This window comes from Rousettus aegyptiacus, unplaced genomic scaffold (assembly GCF_014176215.1).
Source record: "Rousettus aegyptiacus isolate mRouAeg1 unplaced genomic scaffold, mRouAeg1.p scaffold_m13_p_6, whole genome shotgun sequence".
In the NCBI taxonomy this organism is placed as follows: Eukaryota; Metazoa; Chordata; class Mammalia; order Chiroptera; family Pteropodidae; genus Rousettus; species Rousettus aegyptiacus.
This window is the reverse complement of record NW_023416309.1, coordinates 97,977,205-98,000,950: the sequence shown is the minus strand read 5'-3', so window position 1 is coordinate 98,000,950 and position 23,746 is coordinate 97,977,205. Positions and strand designations below refer to the sequence as shown.

The window sequence follows — 23,746 nt, the reverse complement described above, 5'->3', positions numbered from 1 at the left end:
GCTTCTGTGGTGTGTGCTCGTTGTGGGGGTGGGGTGGAAATATTGCCAAGGCTGGGGGCACACCTCTCCATCTGGTCAGTTTGTGGGGTGGGTACTCTGCCAGAAGATGGGAGGATACAGGGAAACAGCACGCAAGTCTAAGGGGGGGGGGTGCCCAAGGGGGTTATTTTCATCATATATTTATTACATAAATATATAGTAAAATAGACGAGCAACAATTACCATAAAAATATCTTTCTTTAAAATCCTGACCCAAAACACAACGGGGTGAAAAATCGCACATAACAGACATACTGATTGTCAACGTGGGGCAGGAGTAGGAGCCCCCCCAAGTCACCCCTACTGGCCCCACCCCTCCCTGGGGAAGGGACCTAGCTCCTTCCCTGTTTCTGGCCATTACCCCCCTCCCCCCACCCCAGCACCAGCTTCTCATACATTCAGTAGCGCCTCCAAGGAAGTGTCCTCCTCCCCCCACCCAGAAGTTCCCAGGGCAGAAATTACTGTCCCCCCATGGACGGTGTCTATGTCACACGCCCTGCCCTCTCCCAGCCCTGTAGACCCGCCACCAGGGGGAGGGGGAGGGGCTCCTCCACCCCCACCCTCCCCAAATCTGAGCAGGGAGGAGGCTGGATGAGGTATGTGTGTTAGGAGTGATGGGATGGGGAATACTGAGATGGAGAGGCAGGTGGTGGGGGCGGGGTAGTGGTCATGGCTCTGGCACCCCCTTGTCCTGGCCTGGCCCCCTCATCCTATTCTCAGCAGCCCCCCCTCCCACCAATACTGCACCTGCTGCCCCACCCTGCCTGCCCTAGTGCCCCGGGCCAATACTGGGGGAGGCATGCTAAGCACCCACGTCAAGGCCATCCCCCTCATTAGCACCAATGGCCCCCAGGAGAGGGCCCTGTCCCCGACTTCCAAAGCAGGGACTGGGACAGCTGCCTCTCTAGAGCAGGTTTGTGGCACTCCTGAGTCCCCCCAGCTCCTCTGCCACCACGTGTACTTGCTCACATATTCACGCAGAGAAACACACGTACACCCCACATCACTGAGAGTGAGGGGGAAGGGAAGGAGTTGGAGTGGGGGATCACAGCTCACATGATTGGGGAGGGGTGGTGGGTATTCCCAAGTGCTTGTAAGAGGCTAAGCCTCTTCAAGGCCTTTTCTCCACCATGTCCATGGCTACGAATGAGGATGGAGGGGTAGAGGTGGGGCTGGAGGGATGGGGGAGACAGCAGACAGGTCAGGAATTCCACTGGGCCCCCAGGGGTAGGATGAGGGTACAAGAGGGCTTGCCCATAGGACAGGAGGAATACAGGAATCAGTGCCCCAGGAAAGAGGGAGAGACAAAGCATGTGCAGCCCACCAGCCCAAGGAGGGGCAGGGCAGGCACACACATGGCGACAGCGGATGCTCTTCCAGGCCCTCCCCTCTGTCAGAACACCTGAACAGTGGGGGAAGGACATGCCCTGATGGGCAGCATAGAATGGCCTTCCTCTGTGTGTGTGTGTGTGTGTGTGTGTGTGTGTGTAGGGGGCTGTGGCAGGCTGAGGGTTAGGGTGGGGTGGCAGGTTCCCCACTGCTTAAGACATTTTTGCCCCAATAGTGCAAAGCGCAGGAAGCCCTGGCACCCCTCCCCCCTCCCTGCCCCACTCCCCATGGCTTCCGGGGGCATCTATGTCCACCCATCCATCCCTGCCGACATGCAGCCCTGAGCCCAGGGCCCTCTGGTCTGCTCTGTCCCTCCTTACCCTCCCTTTGCCCCATCCATGGGAGAGCCACCTCCTTAGAACATCTCCCCTGCAGAGCGGGCAACAGCCAAAGGGAGGAGGAGGAGGAGGAGGGCAGCTCACCCAAGTGCAGACCAACAGAGCGCTCCTCACCAGGAGGGTGGGAGGTGGCTCAAGCCAAAGTCCCTGAATTAGAGAAAAGGAGAGGGGAAAGGGGTCCCGGGGGCAGAGGGGCGGCTGGCCTAAAGAGCTTCAAAGAAAAAAGGAGGAGCACCAACTGCCCCCTCCCTTGGGGCCCCAACTAAGTGCCACTGATCTAAGCACCCCATTCCTTGGTGCCTGCCCACCCAGAGCCTGGGTTAGTGCGTTGTGTGTGCGTGAGAGAGGGGAAGGACAAGGGCAGAGGTTAGAGAGAGCCCAGAAGACATATGGGAAACAGAGTCCTAACGGGGTGGAGGCTCTGGGAGAAGCTCACACACAGCTCCCTAGCCCCTAGTGGAGCAGCATCTGGATTGTAGCTAATACTGCAGGATGTGGAGGGCGGGAGCTTGAGCCACAGTTTTTCCTGTGTGGGTGCCAAGGTGCAGGAGTGAGGAGGGGGACGGGGAGAGGCCCCTGGGGCTGGGCACTTGAAAGGGGAGCTGTGTGGGCAGCAGGGCAGGCTGGTGAGGGGCCAGCTGGCATCCAGCGTGAGAGGTAGATGGAACTCAGCGGGCACGAGTGGCAGAGAGCAGAGGGGGTACTGGGATGGGGGTGCCAAAGGAGCACAGAGAGAGGAGAGGCAAGGCAAGGGGTTTGGCCAGGACCCTGTTGTGTTAACTCACAGCTCTGATCAGCAGTCCTACCTTGGGGACCTGGTATGGAGGGCAGTTCTCTCTGATTTGGGGGGAGGAGAGGCAGCTCTCAAAGTGCATGGGGGTGGGGGGGGTTCCTCCCCTCTGGCCAGCCTCAGTTAATAACTTAATATCATCTCTCTCTATCAATCGTTCGCTCTCTCATTCTCTTTTTTCTATCTAGTTTTTCTTCATTTATCTTCTCCCCTTGCCTGGTTTCCAAAGTGCAGTTAGAGTGACTATAATTTTTAACCTCCGGGGAGGAACCAAGCCAAGCCCTTCTTTGCACCCAGGCATGTGGGGAAGCAGAGAGGCCCTTAGCCTGGAGGGGGAACCTAGGCCAAGGAAGTGGGTGGGGGGCTCTCTCTTGTGTGTATGTAGGGGGTGAGTTGAGGGTATCTTCCCCCACCCCACATTCCTGTCCCCTACAGTCAAGATGGCTTGTCCTCTCTTAGTTCTCCTTCTCTTCCCCTACCTTCTTAGAGGATGGGGTCCTGGGAACTGCAGGACACGGTCCCCCAGCCTCCCACACTGTCCTTTTCATAGCAAGTTCATTAGTGTGCCCTGTGCCAGGGCTGGAGGTTCTGAGGAGGGACGGGGTAGTGCGGGTGTGTGTGTGGGAGCTGAATCTATCCGAGGATGAGAGGAAGGAGAGAAGAGGTATGGAGGTCTCCCTCAGCCCCCAGCTCTGCCCCTTCTCTCCAGGCTCCTCCCCACCAGCTCCGCACACCCTCTGGCCGCCTGAGGCTTTAGACTTCCTGATCCTCAAAGACCTCGAGGAAGAGTGGGGGGAAGAGTTCGGTGGGGCACTCGACTTTCATGTGGAGGAAGCGGCTGGCGTGGCAGGCCCCGATCATGCGGAGGTCAGTCACCTTCATCAGCAGCTTGGGCCAGAAGTGCGGAATGTTGTGTTTGCGGTGGTTGACGTAGTGCTCGAACGCCAGCAGGTACGCCTCCTGACTCTTCTCGATCTTGTCCACACACAGCAGGCCCGAGCGGTCTGCAGGAAAAGAGAGGCATGAGGGCGAGTGGGTGAAGGGAGACAGAGGGGAGATGGTATGGGGCAAGGGGAGGAGAAAAACATACTGTTGGTGGGGCATGTGTAGGAGTAACCGCAGAGCACAGGAGGGGGACTCAGGGGATGGGATGAAAGGGTAAGCAGAGAGAACAGAAGGACAGAGAGGTGGGTCTGGGAAGAGAGAAGAAACTTGGATATAGGACAGGGCGGGGGGCGGAGAGATGGGTTGGCGGTCAGAGAGGTGGGATGGGGATAGGGGTGGAGAAGGGATGGGAGGCAGAAAGAAAGAATGGGCCAAAGATGGGATAAGGAGCAGAAAAGAGACCAGGGGCAAGAGGTGGGCCTGAGGAACAGAACAGCGGGGGAATGGGTGACAGAACAGGGGACAGGAGACACACTATAAGCCTGAGTGATGGAGATGGCCTGGATGACAGACGTACGCTTGTGGAATACAGTGGTGAGCTGAGCAGCAGAGAGACTAAGATGAAGGAAGGAAGAGAGTGACGGCCCTCCCAGCCCACCAGTAGGTACCTGTTGACATTAGCAGCACAGCCTGCAGTAGAGCCACTTCCGTGTCATCCAGGTTAAAGGCAGAAAGTGACTTGCCCAATTCAAAGATGGCATCAGAGACCACTCCCAGGCCGCCATTCTTGAGCTGCTCCCGCTTAACAGCCATCTCCCCGCTCAGCGTCAGGGTATCGCTCTCGGGGTCATAGCGGACAGCCGCCCGCAGGGACATGATCTCCATGCAGCACCCCTTCAGGAGGATGATCTGGTCTTCACAAGGCAGCTGCAGAGTGGCAGGGCCACAGGAACACTCAGCATGCCCTTCCCCAAGAGTGTCCCCTGTGGATGCCCCCTGGGAGCTGCAAGGCTACCATTCACCTCAGCCGGTAACACCTACTCTGAATAGCTAAACTCGTATTGAGCCACAGATATGCTCTATTTCATTAAACTTCACAATTATCCCATCATTATCTCCATCTCCACTGCAGATAAGGAAACCGAGATACAAAGGAGTTAGGTAACATGGTCATGGTTGCATAGCTAGTATGGCAGCATGTTCCCTAGTTAGTGTTTTTTAACATAAGAACTTCCAGGCTGCCTACAGGTGGGATGGCCATGTAGACTTGTGAGGAGAGGGGCTGGAAGGGCACGGGAGGGGCTGGGGAGACTGGACCCTTGGAGCCTGCTGGTTGCTTAGGGGGTCAAGTAGCTGTGTGTGTGTGTGTGTGTGTGTGTGTGTGTGTGTGTGTGCGTGTGTACATGTACTACACAGGTGTTGACCTAGAGGAATTGCTTCCTGCCCAGAGAAACTCAGGTGAGCACATGCTGGGGCTGGGTGCCTTGGGGAGCAGCCCCAAGTTTCCCTCCAGTGTGGTACCATATCTCTCCTCCCATCTACCACTCACCTCGGAGAACATGGGCAGTTTTTTGGCAAAGTCCACCACACGGGTGATGGCCGGGGTGATGATCTTGGTAAACTCACTGAAGGCCTCTAGGTCCACCTTGTCTCCGTCCGGCATGGAGACGATGGGCGACTGGCCAATGTCATCCGGCTAGAGGGAGAGATGGGGGTCAGCGGGGGCTGCAGACCCCTTGCAACCTCTCACTGAGGCTCCCTGCCCACCAGGGGGAGCTCCAAGGCAGCTTGGGGAAGAGGGGCCACCAGTACCTGGGATTGCTATATCCCAGGCCTAAAGCATCTCCTGCACCTCGGGGGCAAAGAATACACCAGAGCCAGAGCTCCAAGTCTGCTAATGATAACAACAATCGTAATGGTAGTAGAAGTGATGTCACAATAATAGAAGCTATATTTATTGGGTATTTAATATGTGGCATTAGGCTACATGTTTTACATATATTATCTCATTTAATTCTCACCATAACTCTATAAGGAAGATAATATAATTACCTCCATTTCATAGATGAGGAAACTGAGGCATAGTACAGCTAACTAATAAGCCCAAGGTCACATGACTAGAAAGTTGTAGAACCAGGATATGAACCCAGACAGTCTGCCTCCTGACTGTAATACACACATCTGCTTGGTATCGGAGTCCCCGTTCTTAACGGTGTGCCGTTCCGCCCTCTGGCACACTCCACCAGGAACCAGACGCCAGTTTTCTGCCTTCCCCCATCATATAAAACCAACCATTCCTCTCCTTCCAAGTGACCGTTCACTTGGCACTCAGTTTTGCCAGGGCCTGACAATGCCTGGCGCCCAGCAGGTGCCCCAAAATACTGTTATGTGACTGTGTCCTCACCTTCTCCTCCCTGTCACTGAGGGCAGGAAAAAGAAGGGTCAATCCAGTTCACTGGAAATTCAATGAGGAAGGCAAGGCCCTGTCCTCACAGAGCTCCCAATTGGATGGAACAGGCAGGACCCAGACAGCAGTGACACATACACAGGTGTATATGAATCAAGACCACCAAGGTGTAAGGAGCATCACCTTTGGGGTGCATTAAACTAAAAGGGCTTCCTGGAGGAGGCAAGACCCTGAACCTGCTCTCCTCTCCCAGGCACCCGGCTGCCACTCATTCTCCCGTATCTTGCTTTCTCCTTACCAGGAATTTCCGCCTCTGCTTCCAATGGCTGCCCTGGGCATTTGTACTGCGATGGGCCTCCGTGGCAACATGGATCAGATCCCACTCTTCGGGAGTGGGCTCTGGTCGCTGCTGCAGTGATCGGATCATCTCTTCCTTCCGTCGCCGCTCCCGGTTCTGCTCAATCAGCTTGCGCTTGGCCACCCGCTTCGAGTCATCTAGAACCACTGTCAACGACAGGGAGACACACATCCTTTGCATGGCATTCTCCACAACCTTCTTAGAAACTACTCTTTCCAGTGTACAAGTTGGAGAAACTGAGGGCCAGAGAGGTTAAATGACTTCCAAATCACTTAGCAGTTAGGTGGCACAACCTGGATCATGATCATCACTAGGACATCACCTCCACTTTGAGACACAGCAGATTCTTGTCTAAAGCATTATTATGGTGACAGTTACTAGAAGACCCTGCAACCCAATCCCTAGCCAATAACAGCTGCCTTCTCTCACCCAGAAGTGGGGTGTCTTCTCTGGTAGTCAGGAACACTGTGCTAGGGTGGGGTGCTCAGGACCTCTTTCTACCTAACAAGTCCCTCTAAGGCCTGGAGTGAGGCAAGGCTGGTAAGTACTGGGGCTCATGTGCAAGGCCCAAAGAGGAATCCTCTGTCTCCTTTTCCCCAGGGATAAGGGCAGCAGGGACCAAGATTCTGAACATTCATTCTGCCATTACCCTGACCTGGATTGTCACTTTGCCTTATGGGCCCCGAGGGTAGCCTGGAAGGGAGCTGCCATATCTAAACTCAGCCCCACCCACAGCCTCCTGGCCCAGCGCCTCCCACCCATCCCCTTACAGTCCATGGCCATGCCCACGGCGATGCACTTCTTAAAGCGGCACAGCTGGCACTGGTTGCGGGTGATCTTGTCGATGACACAGCAGCTGTCATATTTGCAGGAGTAGGTGGGATGGAGGTTCTTCTGGATTGTGCGGCGAAAGAAGCCCTGGGTGGAGGGTAGATGCAGCATGTTGCGGTCATAATCTCCCCCTTCCTGAACCAATCATGCTGTTCACTTAGTGGGGGGAGGAGGGAATCAGTGAGGGACCCTGACGTACTCCTGACCCAGCAAACCCAGGGTCACTGGACTCTGCCAGGACTCAGAAGGACCTTGGAAGCACATGCCCTCAGCTCCCCCAGTTGCTAAAGGGTAGGGGTCCACAAATACAGGTGGTGATGACAGTGAGGATGATGGCTGCAGTGGGAGATCTAGGCCTGGGATGGTGTGAGGTGCTGAGAGACCTGAAGGAACAGCAGCACTGGAAGTCCAATTAGGACCTGATTGACCATCTTGCTTAATGACTCTAAAAACAACAATGACCCCAAACCATTCTCGTACATGCTATTTGTTGCCCATGCAGGTAGAGTTCATGAAATGGGGAGGAGGTGTCAACATGTCAAAATAATTAGGCACTGGCTACGAATTTTTGTAGCTTTAAAAAAATATTTCAATTCTATGTATCATGTTGAAGGCTCACTATGTGCCAGGCACTTTACAAGCCTTTTCTCTGCTGCATCATCATATTTAACACACATAAACCCCATGGGATAGGAGCTATCACTATCTCCATTTTGCTGACTAGATAACAGAAGCTTGAAGAGATTAAGCGATTTGCCCAAAGTCGTTTAACTTACTTAAATTGCCCAAATGGCAAAATGGGCAGCCAAACTGTTCTTGAGGTATGGGACACCGAGGTCTGAGCTCTCAGGTTCTGGGGTGCATTAAAATCACCTAGGGCACTTATCAAAAATACAGAATCCTGGGCTTTACTCTAGATCTATAACATCAGACTCTCCAGGGGTGGGTTCAGGCATCTTTGTCCTTTTGAGAAGCTCCTCTGGGACTTAGATGTTCTTGAATGTAAGGCTCCTTGGTCTACGTTACACTGCTTGTATTGCTTCCAGGGACACTGCTATGGGACTCTAAATCTCTGGTGGTCTTAGTCTGGTTGACACCAAGAAAGAGAGGAACTTGAAGCCTTAACATATTTTAAAATATTTGTTTCTTAGAAGGTTTCACATTTTCAGGAGGTAATGATCCTGGAAAAAAACCATGCAGGTTGAAATGCCTGAAGTGAAATCTAATTAAGCCTTTCCAAGTCTACAACCTTGTGCTCTCTGCCTAGGGAGACTCTGTACCCCCTTCTCCTCTGGGCCCCACCACATCCCACCAGCACTGGTTGTCACCCTTCCAGGTGTAGCAGAAGCAACTGCGGAGCTTGTTCCAAGGCAGATTCTTGAGCTCCACCACCAAAAGTTCTGTTTGAGTAGGGTTGGGATGAGGCCTGGGGATCTGCATTTAACTAGTACTGCAGGTGGACCATGAATCACATTTTGAAAAACACTGATGTTGGTTTTAACTGATGTCTATCTCTCTCTGGTAGGCTGTAACCAGCTTGAGGGCAGGGTATACAGTACATCTCTCACACTTAATATGCTGAATGGATAAATGATAGTTGGCATTTACTGAGTGCTTCTTATGTGTCTGTTACTGTTTTAAATACTCTATGTGAATGAACTCATTTAATTCTCTCAACAACTCTATGAGATAGATAGCATGATTATCCTCATTTTATAGATGAAGAAACCAAGGCTCAGAGAGATTAGGCATCTCACCTATGGGGCGCAGGGCAGGAACTATGAATGAACAAATGAATGAATGAATAAGAGAAGAGAAATGATGATGATGTAATAGGGGAGCTTTAGGTTACATGTTTATAGAGCCATCTGTTGTGCCAGGTGCTGAGGGCCTTACAGGGAGTGAGATGGGGGCTCAGGTGGTGGGGGAGGGGCAGGAGCCAGCTGGTCCATACCTTGCAGCCCTCACAAGTGATGCAGCGGTAGTGATAACCGGTTGCCTTGTCCCCACACACGACACACTGCTCGTCTTTGTCCAGGTAACTAGGGATATACCCTGGGAGAGAGGAAGGGAGGCAGGCAGGCAGGCATGGTTTGGGCCCCCAGCAGAAAGGCTCCTACACTGTCTCCATTCCCCAACTTTTCTTTCCTGGCCCATCCCCTAGCCCAGCCTCCCTGAAGGGTAGAATCCTAGAGACACATCAGAGGTTATTTAGTCGATCCCCTCCCTTAAGAATATGCAGAATCCCAGAGTTCTTCTGCCTGCCCATTCAGGACTTTTCTATTGCTGAATCTGAGGAGCAGGGGATACAGGAGGAGAAGCAAATGTCAGTAGCTCATCTTAGAGGAATATAGCCCCTCAGCCCTTTAGCCCAGGCTCTGATTCAGGGATGGTGGTTGGGTTCTCAGACGATGGGGTTATAGGAGAAGAGGCCCTTCCTGACCTAATCCATCTTCAAGGCTGGGGCATGCCTACATCACCCATCTCACCTTCAGACAAGTCTATCCCAAGCCCTCCAGGAGGTTCTCCCCACAGGACACAGGAGTTGCTGATACATGCCCAGGCTCCAGAAGAGTCCTGGTCTGGTCTGGTGGGGTTGAGAGCAAGGAGGAAGGGCACACACAGCCAGGCTCACCTGACATGCTGGTTTTCAGGGAACATTGGCCGTTCTTTCTTTTTCGCTTTCCATCTGGTGACCTGGCACTGGATGGGGGCAAAGTGGGCAGAATCACAGAGCTGTCTTTGGGCAGCCCCTTTCTCATCCAATAGGCTTATATAGGCCCCCAGGCCCAACTCCCTGCATCTAGTGTCCTCATTCTACCTCCCACTCCCAGGTCAGCTGACAAAATTGTGAAGGGTCCAGCTATTTAGAAGCTTCAGGGAGAAAGATTAGGGACTTGGCTGGAGCACAAGCATATTCTAGGGCCCCAAAACACACACACACACCCACATTATAAAACCTTAAACACCCAGAATCCACAAAATATCCACCTATTTAAGCCTTCGGTTCATGACACATGCAGAAAGAATCTTCAGGACACGTTTAAAGCTATATAACCTGTTGAACACACACATATATATGCGACTCAAGACTACTGCGCATGAATAACTAACTACGTAGCCTTCAGTATAAACCCAAGCATGGTAAAGAAACACTAAGATCTCCATGTCTATGTAACTTTCAGGTTATTCTCAAATGTGTTATATGACCTCTATGATATGCCCACGTGTTATGCAACCCTCTGGATAGGCACCTAATAATACCACCACCCTCCCCCAGTAAACATGTTACTTGATTTCCAGGTCATACACACAAGCTAAATAACTACAGTGACTGAAAACATATAGCTTTCCTAGCAACCTAGCAACTAGAACCTAGAACCAAGTATATGAGAATAGGAAAGGGCTTCCAGAGTCACCCTGTCCATGGCATCCATTTAACATAACAAACTGAAGCCCCACGTGTGTCTGATGACACTATGCACTGGATGATCAGAGCCAGGACAAAGACCCTGAGCACCTCCATGCAAGGCGTTAGCAACCCACGGTCAATGCACATGTATGTTGCCAGCCTCTCCACATGTTACATAATCTCAACACACACAGCTTACACAAGCTTTCTACATGCATGCATGATTGTATAACCTCCCATACCCACTCCGCATGTTGCCAGGCCCCTCCCCCTGGAGCCTGATGCAGCTCCCAACACACTGACACAGTGACCTTGGCCAGGGTCACCGTCAAACACAGCTCTGTGTTCCAGCTCTCTGGGGACTACTCCTGTCTGATTTCTTCAATGGCTGGAAGGTCAGATCTCCCTCCCACCTCCAGGAGGGGAGGGTGTGGGGGAACTATGTCCAAGCCACCTAGGCCCCAGTTGAGCTGGCAGTCTTCAGCAGTTAGAAGATTTACAGCTTCTGGGTGCAGTCCCATGGACAGCCACAAGGTGGTGCAGGGACATGGGGGAGGGGTGGAGGACAGAAGAGGGGCTGCAGCTCTGGGGGACCAGGAACAGGCATTCCTGCCTTTCTCAGTTTAGGAGCAGACTCTCCCAGACACGCAGAAGTCTGGGCAGCGGGGCACAGAAGCTGCCAGTCAGAGCGATGTAGTGACATGCCAGGTATTCTTTTTCAGGGCTTTCCCTGGCCGCCAGGGTAAGATTTTTTGGGGAAAACCCCTGGTGCCCTACCCAACTGCCAGCCCCATCCACTTCCTCCACCCCTCCAGAGATCTAGTCTTGGGCCCCAGGGCTTTGCCTGGCCAGGCCTCTGGCCTCCTGGCTCAGGATCTGGTCTCCTAGGCAACGGCCACTCTGCTCCCCAGAGCACCCCCTCCCCCATCCTCTCCCTGGCCATAGGCACAGGCTGTACCCAGCTCCAGGGGCACCATGCCAACTGGCACAGAGCTCTCTGCCACTTGGAGTTGATGGGAGAGGTAGAGACCCTCTGGGCTCCTCAAGGCTAATACAGGCCATAGGTAGCTAATCCCTAGCAATGTGTGCAGGGCTGATGCCTCCTCCACGTGTGAGCAAAACCTTCACAGTTGGCATTTACTTCCACTTCCTGGGAGGAGACCCATGGCAGTGCCCGCCCTTGCTGATGAACAAGGAAGAGCTTGTGGGGCTCCCAAAAGGTTCCAAATATAAGCATGGGCTGTGACCAACAGTTACTGGTATATGTGCCCTGAACTGTCATGTCTCATGCCGTATGGCTTATGGACCACACAATAGAGGCCAGATGTAAACGGGCTGGCAGGGAAAGCAGGTAAGTGGCAAGGCTGTCTGAACTTCACATGTTCAGGTGAGGGTGGCTGAGGGGATGTTGGGGACATTTGAGACTGCTCAGTAGCCCTGTACTGTCAAGGGAGGGTAAACGTACTAGCTGCGTGTAATTTCTCTGCTCTCTATCGCCTCCTTACTCTGCAATGAGTGGCTCTCAGTCCAGGTACCTAATTCTCTGCCACCTGTGAACATGACTTCATCTCCTGGCAAAGGCAGGCAGCAGGCTTGCTGACCTTGCTCCCATTCCTCTAAAGGCCAAAGCTCAGCTCTCTTTTGCCCAACCAGGTCACCATGCCTGCTACACCTAGGAAGTGGCACGACCTACTTGCTGGACCAATTACCTGTTCTCCTCTGGGTCTGACCCACACTCCACCTTGCTTGGCTTCTGTTCCATTCACTTCAATTCCATCCAGGATGCCCTCCAGCACGCCAAGAGACTGGGGTGGGCACACTGGCCCCCCCGGCACGCCCACAGGCCACCCACCCCCCGCCACCCAGGCCTAGGGCACAGCACCCATGGTGCCCGCCTCAGCACTTGGTCTTTTGCACCATGCCCCGTGCCCCAAGGGGGGTGGGTGGTGAGGGGGGCCAGAGAGTGGCAGGTGGTAGTGCTGGAGGGAAAGCTGGGTCCGTGAGGGGGGTCCTGGGCTGGGGGAATAGCTTCAGAGTCTTGTCCTGTCCAGAAGTCCCTGCAGAGAGAGGAGAGAGGCAGGGATAAGGTGGCGCCATGGTTGAGATAGGTGGTTAGAGTCCTTTGGTGGCAACAGTTTGGGCTCTTGGGGCTCATAACAAGACAGTGGTGGGGGTGGAGGGCAGGCACAGGGAGAGGACAAGAATAACCCCTCAGTTCAACAGGTATAGCAGACAAGACTGGAGATCCATGTCCTAAGCCCCAAACATGGGAAGGGATAGAGGGAAAGAATGAGGTCATCCATGTACCATGTCTCAATCCTCACATTCAATCAAGTGTTTGGCCCTTAACATATGTCTATTAAGTGCTAGCTATTGTTACCATCTGCCATGTTTTCTTAAAATTCATCAAAATACAGGGCAAGAGGAGACCAGAGATGAGCAGTTTTCAGCCTAGGCATGGGGATACTCATGAAGAGAGGGTGGGTGGAGGCAAGGGGGCTGGGATCACGAATGCCCATCTGATCTCCCCTGCTGCTGGCCAAGTTATGACTCCCAAACACTGGCTTTCCAAGGACTCCAGAGCTGTCCATAGAAGGTGCCAAACCACACCTCCCAGTCTGAGGACCAGACATCCCAGTTAGTTTAGCTGAGCTGCCATCTACCAGAATGGCAAGGGGAAGGAGAAAGGAAAGCCACACGCTGACTGAATAGACATGCATCCTCCAAAGTGGGCAGCAGAACTTTATAGGTGAGAAAACTGAGTCTCAGAAAGCTTGGTCATTCTCTCAAGTTCACACAGCTAGTAAGCAGGTGGCTCAGGGATTAAAACCTTGAAGCCTAGCTTGAACGCAAGCAAGCCTTGTTCTGCTACCTGGGGTCCAGGGCAGTGCCAACCTGGGCTCACCATTCCTTCCACATTGCATCTCTGACCACAGGCTATAGACCTGAGGCTTCACTATCTTCACACACAGGCAGGTGTGGGCATGTGAGAGGGGGACAAAGGGTGCAGCTCCCCACACACAACCTTCATCACGTGGCTGCTGCACCAGAGACCTCGCCCCTGGGCCCCCTGCCCCACCCCCAGGAACTGATAAGGAGCCAGGGTGGGAGGGGACCCGAGAGAGATAAGTCAGACCATTGGGCAGGGCAGGGCAGGGCAGTGGGAAAGGGCCACTGCACTCAGGCAAGCCCCCAGTGTGGGGGGCATGGCAGGAGGACAGAAAGGTGGTCCATTCTGTCTCTGACACCCCACAGACCAGGACTGGGCACTGGGGGCTGGACAGGAGACTGAGGGGGGGTGCAAGCGGGGAGCCTTAGCCCAGTGAGCCGTCAAGAAAGTAGGTCAAGTTTTTCTTGGCTTGTGGAGAAATTCCTGTTATAAATTTATAATGGCGTAGCCAGCCCTAAGGGGTGGAGGTGGGGGGAGGAGGAGAAGTAGGTGGGGATGCCCAGGGACTGGGCACCAAGGCCTGCTGCTCTCAGCCAGAGCAGTTAAGGGTAGGGGGCCAGATGAGTTATGGGGGATGGGCTGGACAATAGAGGGCTATTTTCTGTTGCTCATTTCCACTCTATCTGTGCCCGACAAGGCTTCCTTGGGTCTGTCTGTCTGCTTCTGAATCTCTCTCTCTCTCTCTCTGGGTGTCTCCCCGTCTCCCCCACCCCAGGCTGTGCCTCGGTGCTTGGCACACCCTGGCTGCGGTGCTGCCCCCCCCTCCCCTGTCTCCTACCCACCTGGCATGCTGCCACCACTTGTTTACAGAGGCTGGAAAAATCCACTCGCCAGCCTGAGGCCCAAGCGCCCCCAGGGAGGGGAGGAGGCAGGCACAGGAGTGGGCATGCTGAGAGAGGGGCAGCCCTGGGGAGCAGGCCCTGGGGGCAGGCTTAGAGGGCCAGGGTGTGTGTGAATGGGTGTTAGCAGCTGAGGGCCAGGCCAGGCAGGGAATACCAGCAGCAGCCACAAGTCATGGGCAGCTCCTGCCCCAGGCCATAGCTCTGGAGGGCCCCCTCCTCTCTCACCCCTGCCACTGCCAGTTGCTACAGGGCACACCTGGGGCAGTGCCAACCTAAGCCACCATGTTTATTTTCCCTTCCCCCTCCCTAGCCTAGCCTTAACTCCAAATGTGTCTGGGCACTGCCAAGGGCTTGCACGTGCCTGCTGCAGGGAGGGGAAAGTTCTCTCTCTGCCCCACCTCTGTGTTGAGCTGAATGGTGCCCTAGCGCCTGTTGGTACAACCCAGGCTACACTGAGCCCCTGGCAGTGGGCACAGGAGCACGGCGCTACCCTCACTGCTTAGGGCACCCTCACCTGGCACCTAGCAAGAAGCTAGAACCCCTGTTGACTCTTGTCATCTCTTTAGGTACATATCTAGAACTCTGGGGTGACACAGAGCAAGCAGAGGGCCCAGCATGTGGGGAGGCACATAACACGTGAGCCTATGTTAGCTGTGGGCAGAGAAAGGTTGGCTGGGAAGAGGGGTAAGGGCAAGGATACCCACCCTGAAGGGCAGTCTCTCTTCCCTCCTCCTGGAGCCCAGCTTAATCCCCCCAGCTCCTTCTTAGCGCATCCCCTGCAGAGATGAGGCTCAGCCCCAAGGAAGTGCAGGGGTGGAGTTATGGGGTTCTGAGACTAGGATGGTCAGCTGGACCTCAACACCCACCTGTCAGCTGGCCTGGCCACCCACTCCTTGTCAGATAAGAGATGCTGGGTGGCAGTGTGGGCAAGGTGCCCGTGGAGGGGGAAGCATTTCATTTAGCTTAAGTGCTTCTACAACGGGGGGACAGAGACAAGTGCCTAATGCGGCATCTACAGGCACCATGCCAAGTTCCCACTGTCAGACTGTCCCACTCTGCAGTCCTGTGGACCCAAGGGACCTTCCCATAGGACTCCCAGGGCTGCCAGAGAGGACACTCTGCCCCCAGCACCTAGGTCCTAATTCTGTACAATTACTCTCCTGAGTGTCTGCTCTTGGCTTTGGCCCCACCTGTCTGAGGCCCCTAAACTTTGTCCTTAATGCTCTAAAGAAAGCCTAGCCCTCCTCCTTGCCAACCACAGAGGGAAAGACACACTCATACAGATGGGGCCCAGAAAAGGGGAGAAAGAGGAGGACGGGGTAAAAGGGATGGGGAGGAAAGCGAGAAAGATGAGGAGGGGCAAGAACAAAGAGCTGGGCAGGGATGGGGGTAGAGTGGGGGATGCCTATGAAGTGGAGGGAAAGGAAGGGTGGCGATGAGATGGGGGTGGGGTATGGGGAGAGAGGGGTGAAGCAGAGAGGAGGACAGATAAGGGGAATAGAGACAAATGAAGGAAGGGGAGACAAAGAGAGAAAGGTAACAAAGAAAGATGGGTGGGGGGGGTGCTTTATGCCTTGCCTAAGTCCCACCCCATGGAGTCTGGGGGAGGGGGGAGTAGAAATGGTTTCCACGGTGACAGCTGGTTCTTGGTGGCCTGGCATGTGGGCTATTAATAGTGCTGTGGGTAGGTTCACACCTCCCTCTCCCCTTCCCCTTTGCCTGCTGCTAGGGTGGGGGGAGATACTCCCCCCACAACTCCCAATGATTTGGCATTGATGCCCTGATTCCACACCATGGGAGCCAAGAAGGGTGATGCTAAGGGGCCCAGGTGGCCACTGTAGCCCAAACATACACATGGGCATGCACAGGCAAACACAGGCATCTGTGTGCAGACACCGCCGCCTGTGCCAGCGTGGGCTCCCATGGGCAGCCACAAGCACCAACAGCCGCTGGGAGTCTGGCAGTGGTGGAGGATGCAGCAGCAACATGGGCCCCCACATTGAGGGTAGATGCCTCTCAGGGCTGGGACCTCTTTCTCCTTTCCCAGATCTCCCCTGTTCTATTCCCGGGTAAGGACTGAGCTGGGGCTGCCCCACCCAACTCACTATTATCCTAGTGCCAGGAAAGAGAGGAGGAGTGAAGGCGGGAAGGAAGGTACTATTTGGCAGGTGTGAGATGGCAGAGGAGTACACAGACACAGGCACCAGCTTGGCAAGCAGGAGGGAGGGAGTGAGGGAGGGAGGAAAGACAGGAGGCAGCACTCCTTGGTGGGCTCCAGCTAGGCACCCACGAGATAGGAATCTGGAGCTCAAGGACAGAGACCCTTAAGTCTGATCTAGCCACTGTGAGACCCTAGAAGCTAGAGAATGGGAGATGGGGGTGGGGGATATGACATAAGGGGGAGATTGGATCAACAAAGGATCCTCTCCCCCAAAAGAATAGAACAGGAAACTCCCCCCTGTAGGTCAGAGACAGAAGGACATAAACAGTAGCCCTGCCTTGGGCCAGATGCCCAGTATTAACATCAAAGACTGTGCTTCCCCCCAACACAACCTCACCCACCTGCTGCTCTCCTCTCCCTCCTCCCATCCAGGCCAGCTCCAGTCAGGCATCAAGGTGGCTGCCCAGGTGGAGAGTTTACCTCCGTCCCTCATGGCCAGCCCCTTCCCTGCTAACCCACAGAACTTCATGTCTTCTCCTCCAATTCCCCTCAGGAAAAGAGGTGGTAGATGAAGTAGCCAAGAGCGCAGAGCTAGGAGCACCCCCAAGCCAGTCATGGCACATTCTACCCCCTCCCCCCCAGCAGCCAGGGGTAATTGGAGCTGGGCGCTGGGGCAGCTGAAGGCTGGAGGCATGAATGTCACGGGGCCAAAGCACTCACTGCAGATGGTATCATGGGCACAGGGCTTGGGGTCTACCCGTCCCCACTCCCTTCTTCCAACGAAGGACAAGGACACCATAGAGAGGAACTGTCCGCAAGCCCTGGGGAGAACAGCCCAGGAGGAAATAGAATGATGGAAGAAAAAAGAAAGGCAGGGGTGTTCTCCCAGGGAGGTAGAAGCTAGCACCCACACAAGCAGTAGTGGGGGAGGTGGAGGGAGAGAGGGAGGGAGAGAGGGGGAAGAGGAAGAGAGGGAGGGAGGGGAGGGAGAAAGGGGAGGGAGGAGGGGAGAAAGAGGAGGGAGAGAAGCGAGTAGGGGAAGGGAGAGAGAGGGAGGGGAGTGGAAGGGAAGGAATGGGAAGAGATATTAAAGTCTGTTTGTGTGCGCGCGCGCAAGTGAATGCAGCTGAGTCTCCAGCACACACACGGACACGTGCAGCCACACACACTCACCCCGCATGCGCAGAGCGGCGGGCTCCGGGTACCGTTCCTCAGCTATTCAGAGCCCTCCCAGCCCACACATGCACAAAACACGCACACATGTATGCGCGCACAACACGCCCACTCACTGATGTGTACAAAAACGCCGATAGCCACCAAATTCTCGGTCCCGTTCCCCTTCCCCCGCCTACGCTCCTGGGTAAAAGACAAAATGAAACAGGCAGCTAAGGCTCTGCGAGCCAAGAGCTCATCTCTTCCTTACAAGAGGAAAAGAGGAGAACGAAGAGGAGGTGGGTTGAGGGCTTGAGCCTGTCCCTCGCACTGCTCTTTGCCATTACTGGGGGGTGTGGCTGTGTCTTTGGCTCTAATCTTCAACCCCTGTCTGTGGTCCCCAGACTGTATGCTCACCCCCAAGGCAGGGGAGCAATGGCAGCATTTCCTGGGCACCAGTAAGTTCCATCTTGCTTCCCTCGTCTATTCAGAGAACTTCTGACCCCTCCCTCTGGACCACCTCACACAAAGGTATACAAAAGGGAGGTCCCCTTTGGCACCCCTGCCTTGGCCTGCCAAGGAGGAGGGCAAGTAACACCATATGCCTGAAAACCACATGCCGTTCACCACACATCAGCCCCAGATGCCTCTGTGAGAGACTGAGAACTGTCTCTGGTTCCAGGCAGCATGTGTATCCCCATCCTGGAGCATGTCAGGCCCTGGGAGGCCAAAAGAATCCCTAGGCATTGCTTCCCATGCAAGGATGCACTATGAATTGAACACAAGTGTCATCCTACAGTATGTTATTTACCCTCACTCTGAGTGAGGTAGGCATCATCATCTCCAGATGATGAAAACCTAAGTCCAAAGTCAGCAACTGGTGGATGGCAAAAACCTAATCTCCAAATCCCAGCCAGTGCTCTTTCTACCGTGGTCATGCTTGCCTCCCTCCCCAAGATGTATGAAAGTTCCCCAAGCACCCTTGCAGCCACAAGAACTAGAGTTGAGACTGGCTTCCTAGTGGCTCGCCACAGGGCATCCCCTCATTGTCCTTGCTGCACTTTGAAAGGGGAGGGGCTGAATAGAAGGGATTTGAGGGAGAGGTGTCTTTATCACTGGACTCACAGAGGGAAAGAGGCAACCCTGGACGGACCCTGGCTCTCAAGGTGCAACACCCACCATATTGGTCCTTACTCAGTGCTACCACCCTTCACACTAATGCCCCTCTATAGAGGGGGGGAGAATCTGGTGTCTGTCAGCCAGGGCTGGGTCCTGGTTGATTGGTTGATGGAAGGTAGGTGGAATACTGGGTTCCCAGGAGACGGGAACGGTGCTGTATTCTCCGCCTAAGAAGGGTTAGAGAGAGGAGCCTGCTCTCCTTGTTATTTCTCTCCCCTACTCCCAGGGCTCAGTTTTGTCCCAATAGAGATACAGTGATGCCCAAACATTCACGCACATGCCCCTAACTGGGTAAGTGTATCCCAGGCTGAAGTGTCAAAGGCTCTTTTTAAGAAACAGCTAAAAAGTAAGGGTCAGAAGGGCTCTGGTTGCAAAAACTTGTCAGGGAGAAAATGGTGACATGAAGTATGAATAGTCTAGAGATTAGGGACCTCTTATGCCTACCCTACTCCCATCTGATTCCTGTTCCTGTGATGTCTAGGAGATCCAATTCTCCACCAAGCTCCCCCAAGAAGTCCAGGGGACCCCAGACCCACAGGCTTCCTCATTGTTATAACTAACACATACAGTGCTTGTTATGCACTGGGCACTTTTTTAAACGTTTTATATATTCTAACTCCTTTAATCCTCAAAAATCTGAATGATGAGGTAGGTATTATCACTCCCAATTTACAGATAAGGCAAAGGAGAGGTTAAATCACTTGCCCAAAGTTATACAACCAGCAAGTGGCAGAGCTGGGATCCAAACCCTGGCACTATATCTCCAAAGAAGAAAGAAGTCCCTGCTCTTAACCATTACAGGGTATTACCTGCTGGAGGAACAATACCCTTGGTCTTCCATCCCGCTCTGTGTTCCCTGTGACCAAGCCTCAGTTCACCCTTCTGTAGCAGTCCATGGATTCTCTATGGTTGAATAACTACCAGTGCTTCCTCAAACAGGCCACAGCTAGAGGGAAAGCATGACCAGAAATGCTTGGTGTCCCCCACTCAGATTCCCTCACTGGAAGAGTTGCTCATTCTGCCGCCCTGGGCTGTAGCTTGCACTCATGGGAGAGGGCCTCATGCAGCTCCGCACATAGTCTAGGCAGCTGTACCCTCAGAAGCAAGCTCTGAGGCTGGGCAAAGAGGACACAGCTGTTGGGCATCTCTGAGGTGGGTCTCAGCTGCCAGGGGTGTGGAGAAAGGCCACTGTGGGTCCTGCCAACTCCTACCACTGTCCATGGGGACAATTCTCTCTCAGTGGGTAAGTGTGGTGGGGAGCTCCTCACTGGCCTGGTCAGGAGCTAGCTTGCTGTGGCCTGCACACCCAAGGTTTCCATTGATTTGGTGTCTCCTGGCTGAGTCTGCCAGTCTGAGGGGTTAGCATGGGCAGTAGGTGACCCCCTTCCCTTCTCCCAATTCCCAGCCCCCAAAACTTGCTGGCCTGCAGCTGTAGCACTGAGGAAGTTCAGGATGTCCTGAGCAGCCAGCTGAGCCCCCCGCCCCCCACCCCAACCTCTCGATGACCCCAGAAGCAGGGCAGGCAGGGACTGAGGGGCGGGGTTTGAGTATTAACAACCGGAAAACTATGAAGAACATCACTGCCAGTTCCCAGCTTTGAGAAAGGAGGTTGGGGCAGAAACAGACAAAAACAGGGGTAGACACGGGTAGCAGCAACAGGGTGAGAGTTACAGTCTGGCAGAGAAACAAGCAGAGGGAATCAGACACAGCAAGACACAGCAACAGAGAGACAGCGTTAGAGAGAAATTCCAAGTCAAAAATACACATCACTCACCCAGACACTCACCAGCATAGGGCCTCCTAAGGAAGGCTTCCAAGTTTAGACAGGAGGGCAGAGGTGGGAAAAGGAGCCAGACTCAGAGTGAGAGGCAGGAACTCAGCTGGGGGTGAGTGAATGGCCCCAGGAAAGGTTGAGACAAATGACCCAGCAGGGGCAGCTAGATGGCCCTCTCCATTTGCTTTTAGGGTGGGGATAAGGACCGCAGCACCCCCCTCACTCAGCAGCCAAGATAATCCCAGCTGCTGGAAGTCACTGGATACTGCTTCAGGCCCATGACTCGGCCCTCTGGAACCCCCCTGCCCCTACTCTTTGCTCTAGTTTCTGTCTCAAAAAAAAAAAAAGAAAAAAAACCTGGGGAAAAAGTCAATGACTATGTGTGCATCTAGGGGTGTGCCTGACTGCACAGCTACAGTGTGTGTGTCTGGGGCTGTCTGAATACAACTGTCGGTGTGGACCTGTCACTGTGTGAACCTGAGCCCTTTGAACGCCTTCTGCACCTGAGTCCCTGGGACCGTGTGCAAATAAGTGCACCTGTGTCTAGAGTTCCCACAGTCAATCCATTAACTAGTATTTACAGAGCACTTCCTGTGCTAGGCTCTGGTTGGGATCCAGAGCTCTTAGAGTGATTCTGCCAGGTCTCAAGCTCACGATCTAGTAGGATGGGATGACAAGCGATAGAGACAGGGAACGTTATCAGGAATGCATGCCTTGCACCATTATGCAGGAAAGACTTTTCACACAAATAAATTTAATTTTCTTGGGAGCAGGAGTTTTGTTGTATATGGAACCTCACAGATCCACAGTAGGAGGCCTGGAAAATACTTGTTGCTAAGTTGTGTATACATGTGTTGATGTGTAACTGCATTTGTGTTTGACTGAGTGACGGCGACTGTCACGGCAGGCGATAATGCCTGTGTGACTGGGCTCATGTGAGCACGTGTGTGCCTGTGAGTGACAGGGTCTTTTGTAATGTGAGGCTGTGTGCAACTGCTCTGTGTTCATGCAAGCGTGCGATAGTGACTTTTTCTGTGTGGGTGACAGCAACTCCTCCTTGCCCCTGTGTGTGACAGCATCTCCATGTGACCCTGTGCGTGGGTATGTGCATGGGTTGGTCTCCCGTGGGTGTGTCCCACCTCTCTGAGCTCCCCCGTGCAGCAGTAGCCTGCCACTTCCCTTGTCCCCATGTGGGTGTGTCCAGCAGCTCCTGTCCTTGAGTCCGCTTGGGTGTCCCTGGGTATGCATGTGGCTGTCTGTGTGGGCATATCTCTGTGTCTGCATGTCACATTTGCTTCCCCTTCATCTTGGACAACAGCCCCCTTCATCCCTTCCCCCTCTTGGGGCCAGAGCCATCATTGAGGAATGGGCTCCAATTCTACTGGCTTTCCCTCTGTGACCTCCGCCCCTAGGAACAGTGGCTCCCTCCATTGCCCCTATCAATCCCCCCACAACCCAGGCCTTTCTTTTATACCAGACAAGGAAGGGCCCCAGGCAGAGAAGGGGCACTAGAGGAGACACGTTGCAAGAGGAGGAAAAAAGGGGGGCACACACAACACAGATCCATTCCTCCCTCTCTTCCCCAACCACCCTGGCTTGCAACTCTCCTAATCATCTAGGGACCCTCAAATACGCTCGCCCCCAACACACACGCTACCTGCTCCACCCCACCACCCCCCAACCCCAGCCTCGGTTTTTGCAATTAGGAGTGTTGCAACCAGAGAGCCATGATCAACTGGGGAGACGGATGAAGTGTGTGTGTGTGGGGGGGGGGGTGGCTATTTCTCTCTCCCAGGGTCCAGGCAAGCCCAACCCCGACCCCACTCATACTGCCCTCCGCAGCTGGACGCAGCTTTGCAAAGGCCACTCGGCCTCGGCCTGGGAGACTAAGGGTGGGGGCTGGGGGGCAGGCCTCCGACGCACCGTAAACAAACCGCGGCGCGGCGGGCGGGGGCGCTCGGGCGGCCGGCAGCGGGGCCGGGCCCGGGAATGCGCAGCAGACGGGCCGGACAGAGGCCGGGCGGGCCCTCGAGGGGGAGGCCTGGACGCCATCTCCGCCAGCGAACCCTGGGGCCCACCGACCTCCTAGCAACACCTCCCTTTTTCAGGGCGTAAGTTGCAAGCTCCCGGGCTGTGACAGGGTCACGGGGGCGTCGGGGCAAGCTGAGGTTGGCAGCGGGTCCCCCCCGGGCACCCCCAGCCCGCTGGGGAGCTGGCCAGAGAGCCCCGCGGCTTTGCATAATCAATCGCGAGATATTTGCATATTAATGCCCCCTCGCTCCCTCCCCCTTACCTCGGCGTGGCGCGCTGGACCGAGCTGGGCAGCGTCGTGGGGTCTCAGCGCCCCGTGCCGGGGGCGTCCATGGGGGGCCGGTGGGGCCCGGGCCGCCCGCCTCCTGTGCCCGGGTGTGAGTGCGAGTGAGCGCGGGGGGGCGGGGGGCGAGTGTGGCGGCCCCGCGGCTCCTCCGGCAGAGGCGGCGGCCGCTCTTGGCTCCTCCCTCCCCCGCCCCGCTCCGGCTGGGGCTCTTGCTCGGCGCGCCCGGCCGGCTCGCGGCTGCTCCCTGCAGGCCGCCTTGCCGCCGCCGGCCCGCGCCCCCCGCCCCCCGCCGCGCCCCGGGACCCCGGCCAGCCAGCAGCCCGGCCGCCCCTCGGCTGCCTCCGCCCCCATCCCGTTCGGACTCGCCCTCCCCGCTCCAGGCGTCTCCGGCAGGAGTGGTACTTGGTGACATATTTTGAAAAAGATGTCATTTAAAAAATAGTCTTTGCTTGTTGAAAGAATGGGAGATTTGGGGGTTTGCACCGTGGGGATGAAGAAGGGAGTATCCACGAGCCTCCTGCACCTTATGAGTGGGAGAAAGTGGAAACCCTTGGAGGTTTAGAGTTTGTTTCTGAGTTCGGGTCCCTTCTCTGCCAGTAACTCACTGTGTGACCTTGAGCAAATCACCGCCGCTCTCGCAGGCAGAGCTTCCTCAACCTTAAAATGCAAGGGCTGGGCAGGTGACCCCTGAGGTCCTTTTAACTTCAATCATCCTATGTTTTGAATCCTTTTGGAGGTTTGCTCGCTGTTACCTCCCTTCCCCTCTCATTTCTAACATCATTACCTTATCCACTGCCTCCCCTTTAAGATGTCGCCCTCTTCCAATATAGGCTTTTTCTATTCACTGTCACCAGCCATTTTCTCAACAATCTGGTCCCCTTGCAGAGCTGGGGAGGGGGCAAGGCTTGTCCTACCCCATCAA

General features: G+C 54.7%; 2 protein-coding genes across 2 annotated transcripts in view; one reads left to right on the top strand and one right to left on the bottom strand.

Moving 5' to 3' along the window:
* Positions 1-163: 163 nt before the first annotated feature.
* THRA (thyroid hormone receptor alpha) lies at positions 164-22,963 on the bottom strand. Its single transcript, XM_016164696.2, has 9 exons — positions 22,801-22,963; positions 12,159-12,506; positions 9,673-9,740; positions 8,992-9,092; positions 6,977-7,124; positions 6,147-6,352; positions 4,991-5,137; positions 4,110-4,368; positions 164-3,560 (listed from the first exon to the last, which is right to left on the bottom strand). Exons 2-9 carry the CDS (start codon positions 12,209-12,211, stop codon positions 3,310-3,312), a joined length of 1,233 nt encoding a protein of 410 aa, XP_016020182.1. The 5' UTR covers positions 12,212-12,506; positions 22,801-22,963; the 3' UTR covers positions 164-3,309.
* The window catches only part of MED24 (mediator complex subunit 24), a 28,525-nt gene continuing 27,266 nt past the window's right edge, over positions 22,488-23,746 (top strand). The window contains exon 1 of the mRNA XM_016164692.2: positions 22,488-22,618. The gene's annotated coding sequence lies outside the window, so the exon portion shown is untranslated. The remainder of the gene's footprint in view (positions 22,619-23,746) is intronic.

What these genes read in the sequence shown, in the direction of transcription:
- THRA (XM_016164696.2), bottom strand. Translation starts at nt 12,211, where the DNA reads ATGGAACAGAAGCCAAGCAAGGTGGAGTGTGGGTCAGACCCAGAGGAG. An exon ending in CCTGAAAACCAGCATGTCAG is followed by an intron (nt 9,093 to 9,672) that starts GTGAGCCTGGCT and finishes CCTCTCTCCCAG; the next exon opens with GGTATATCCCTAGTTACCTG. An exon ending in CGTGGGCATGGCCATGGACT is followed by an intron (nt 6,353 to 6,976) that starts GTAAGGGGATGG and finishes TGTCGTTGACAG; the next exon opens with TGGTTCTAGATGACTCGAAG.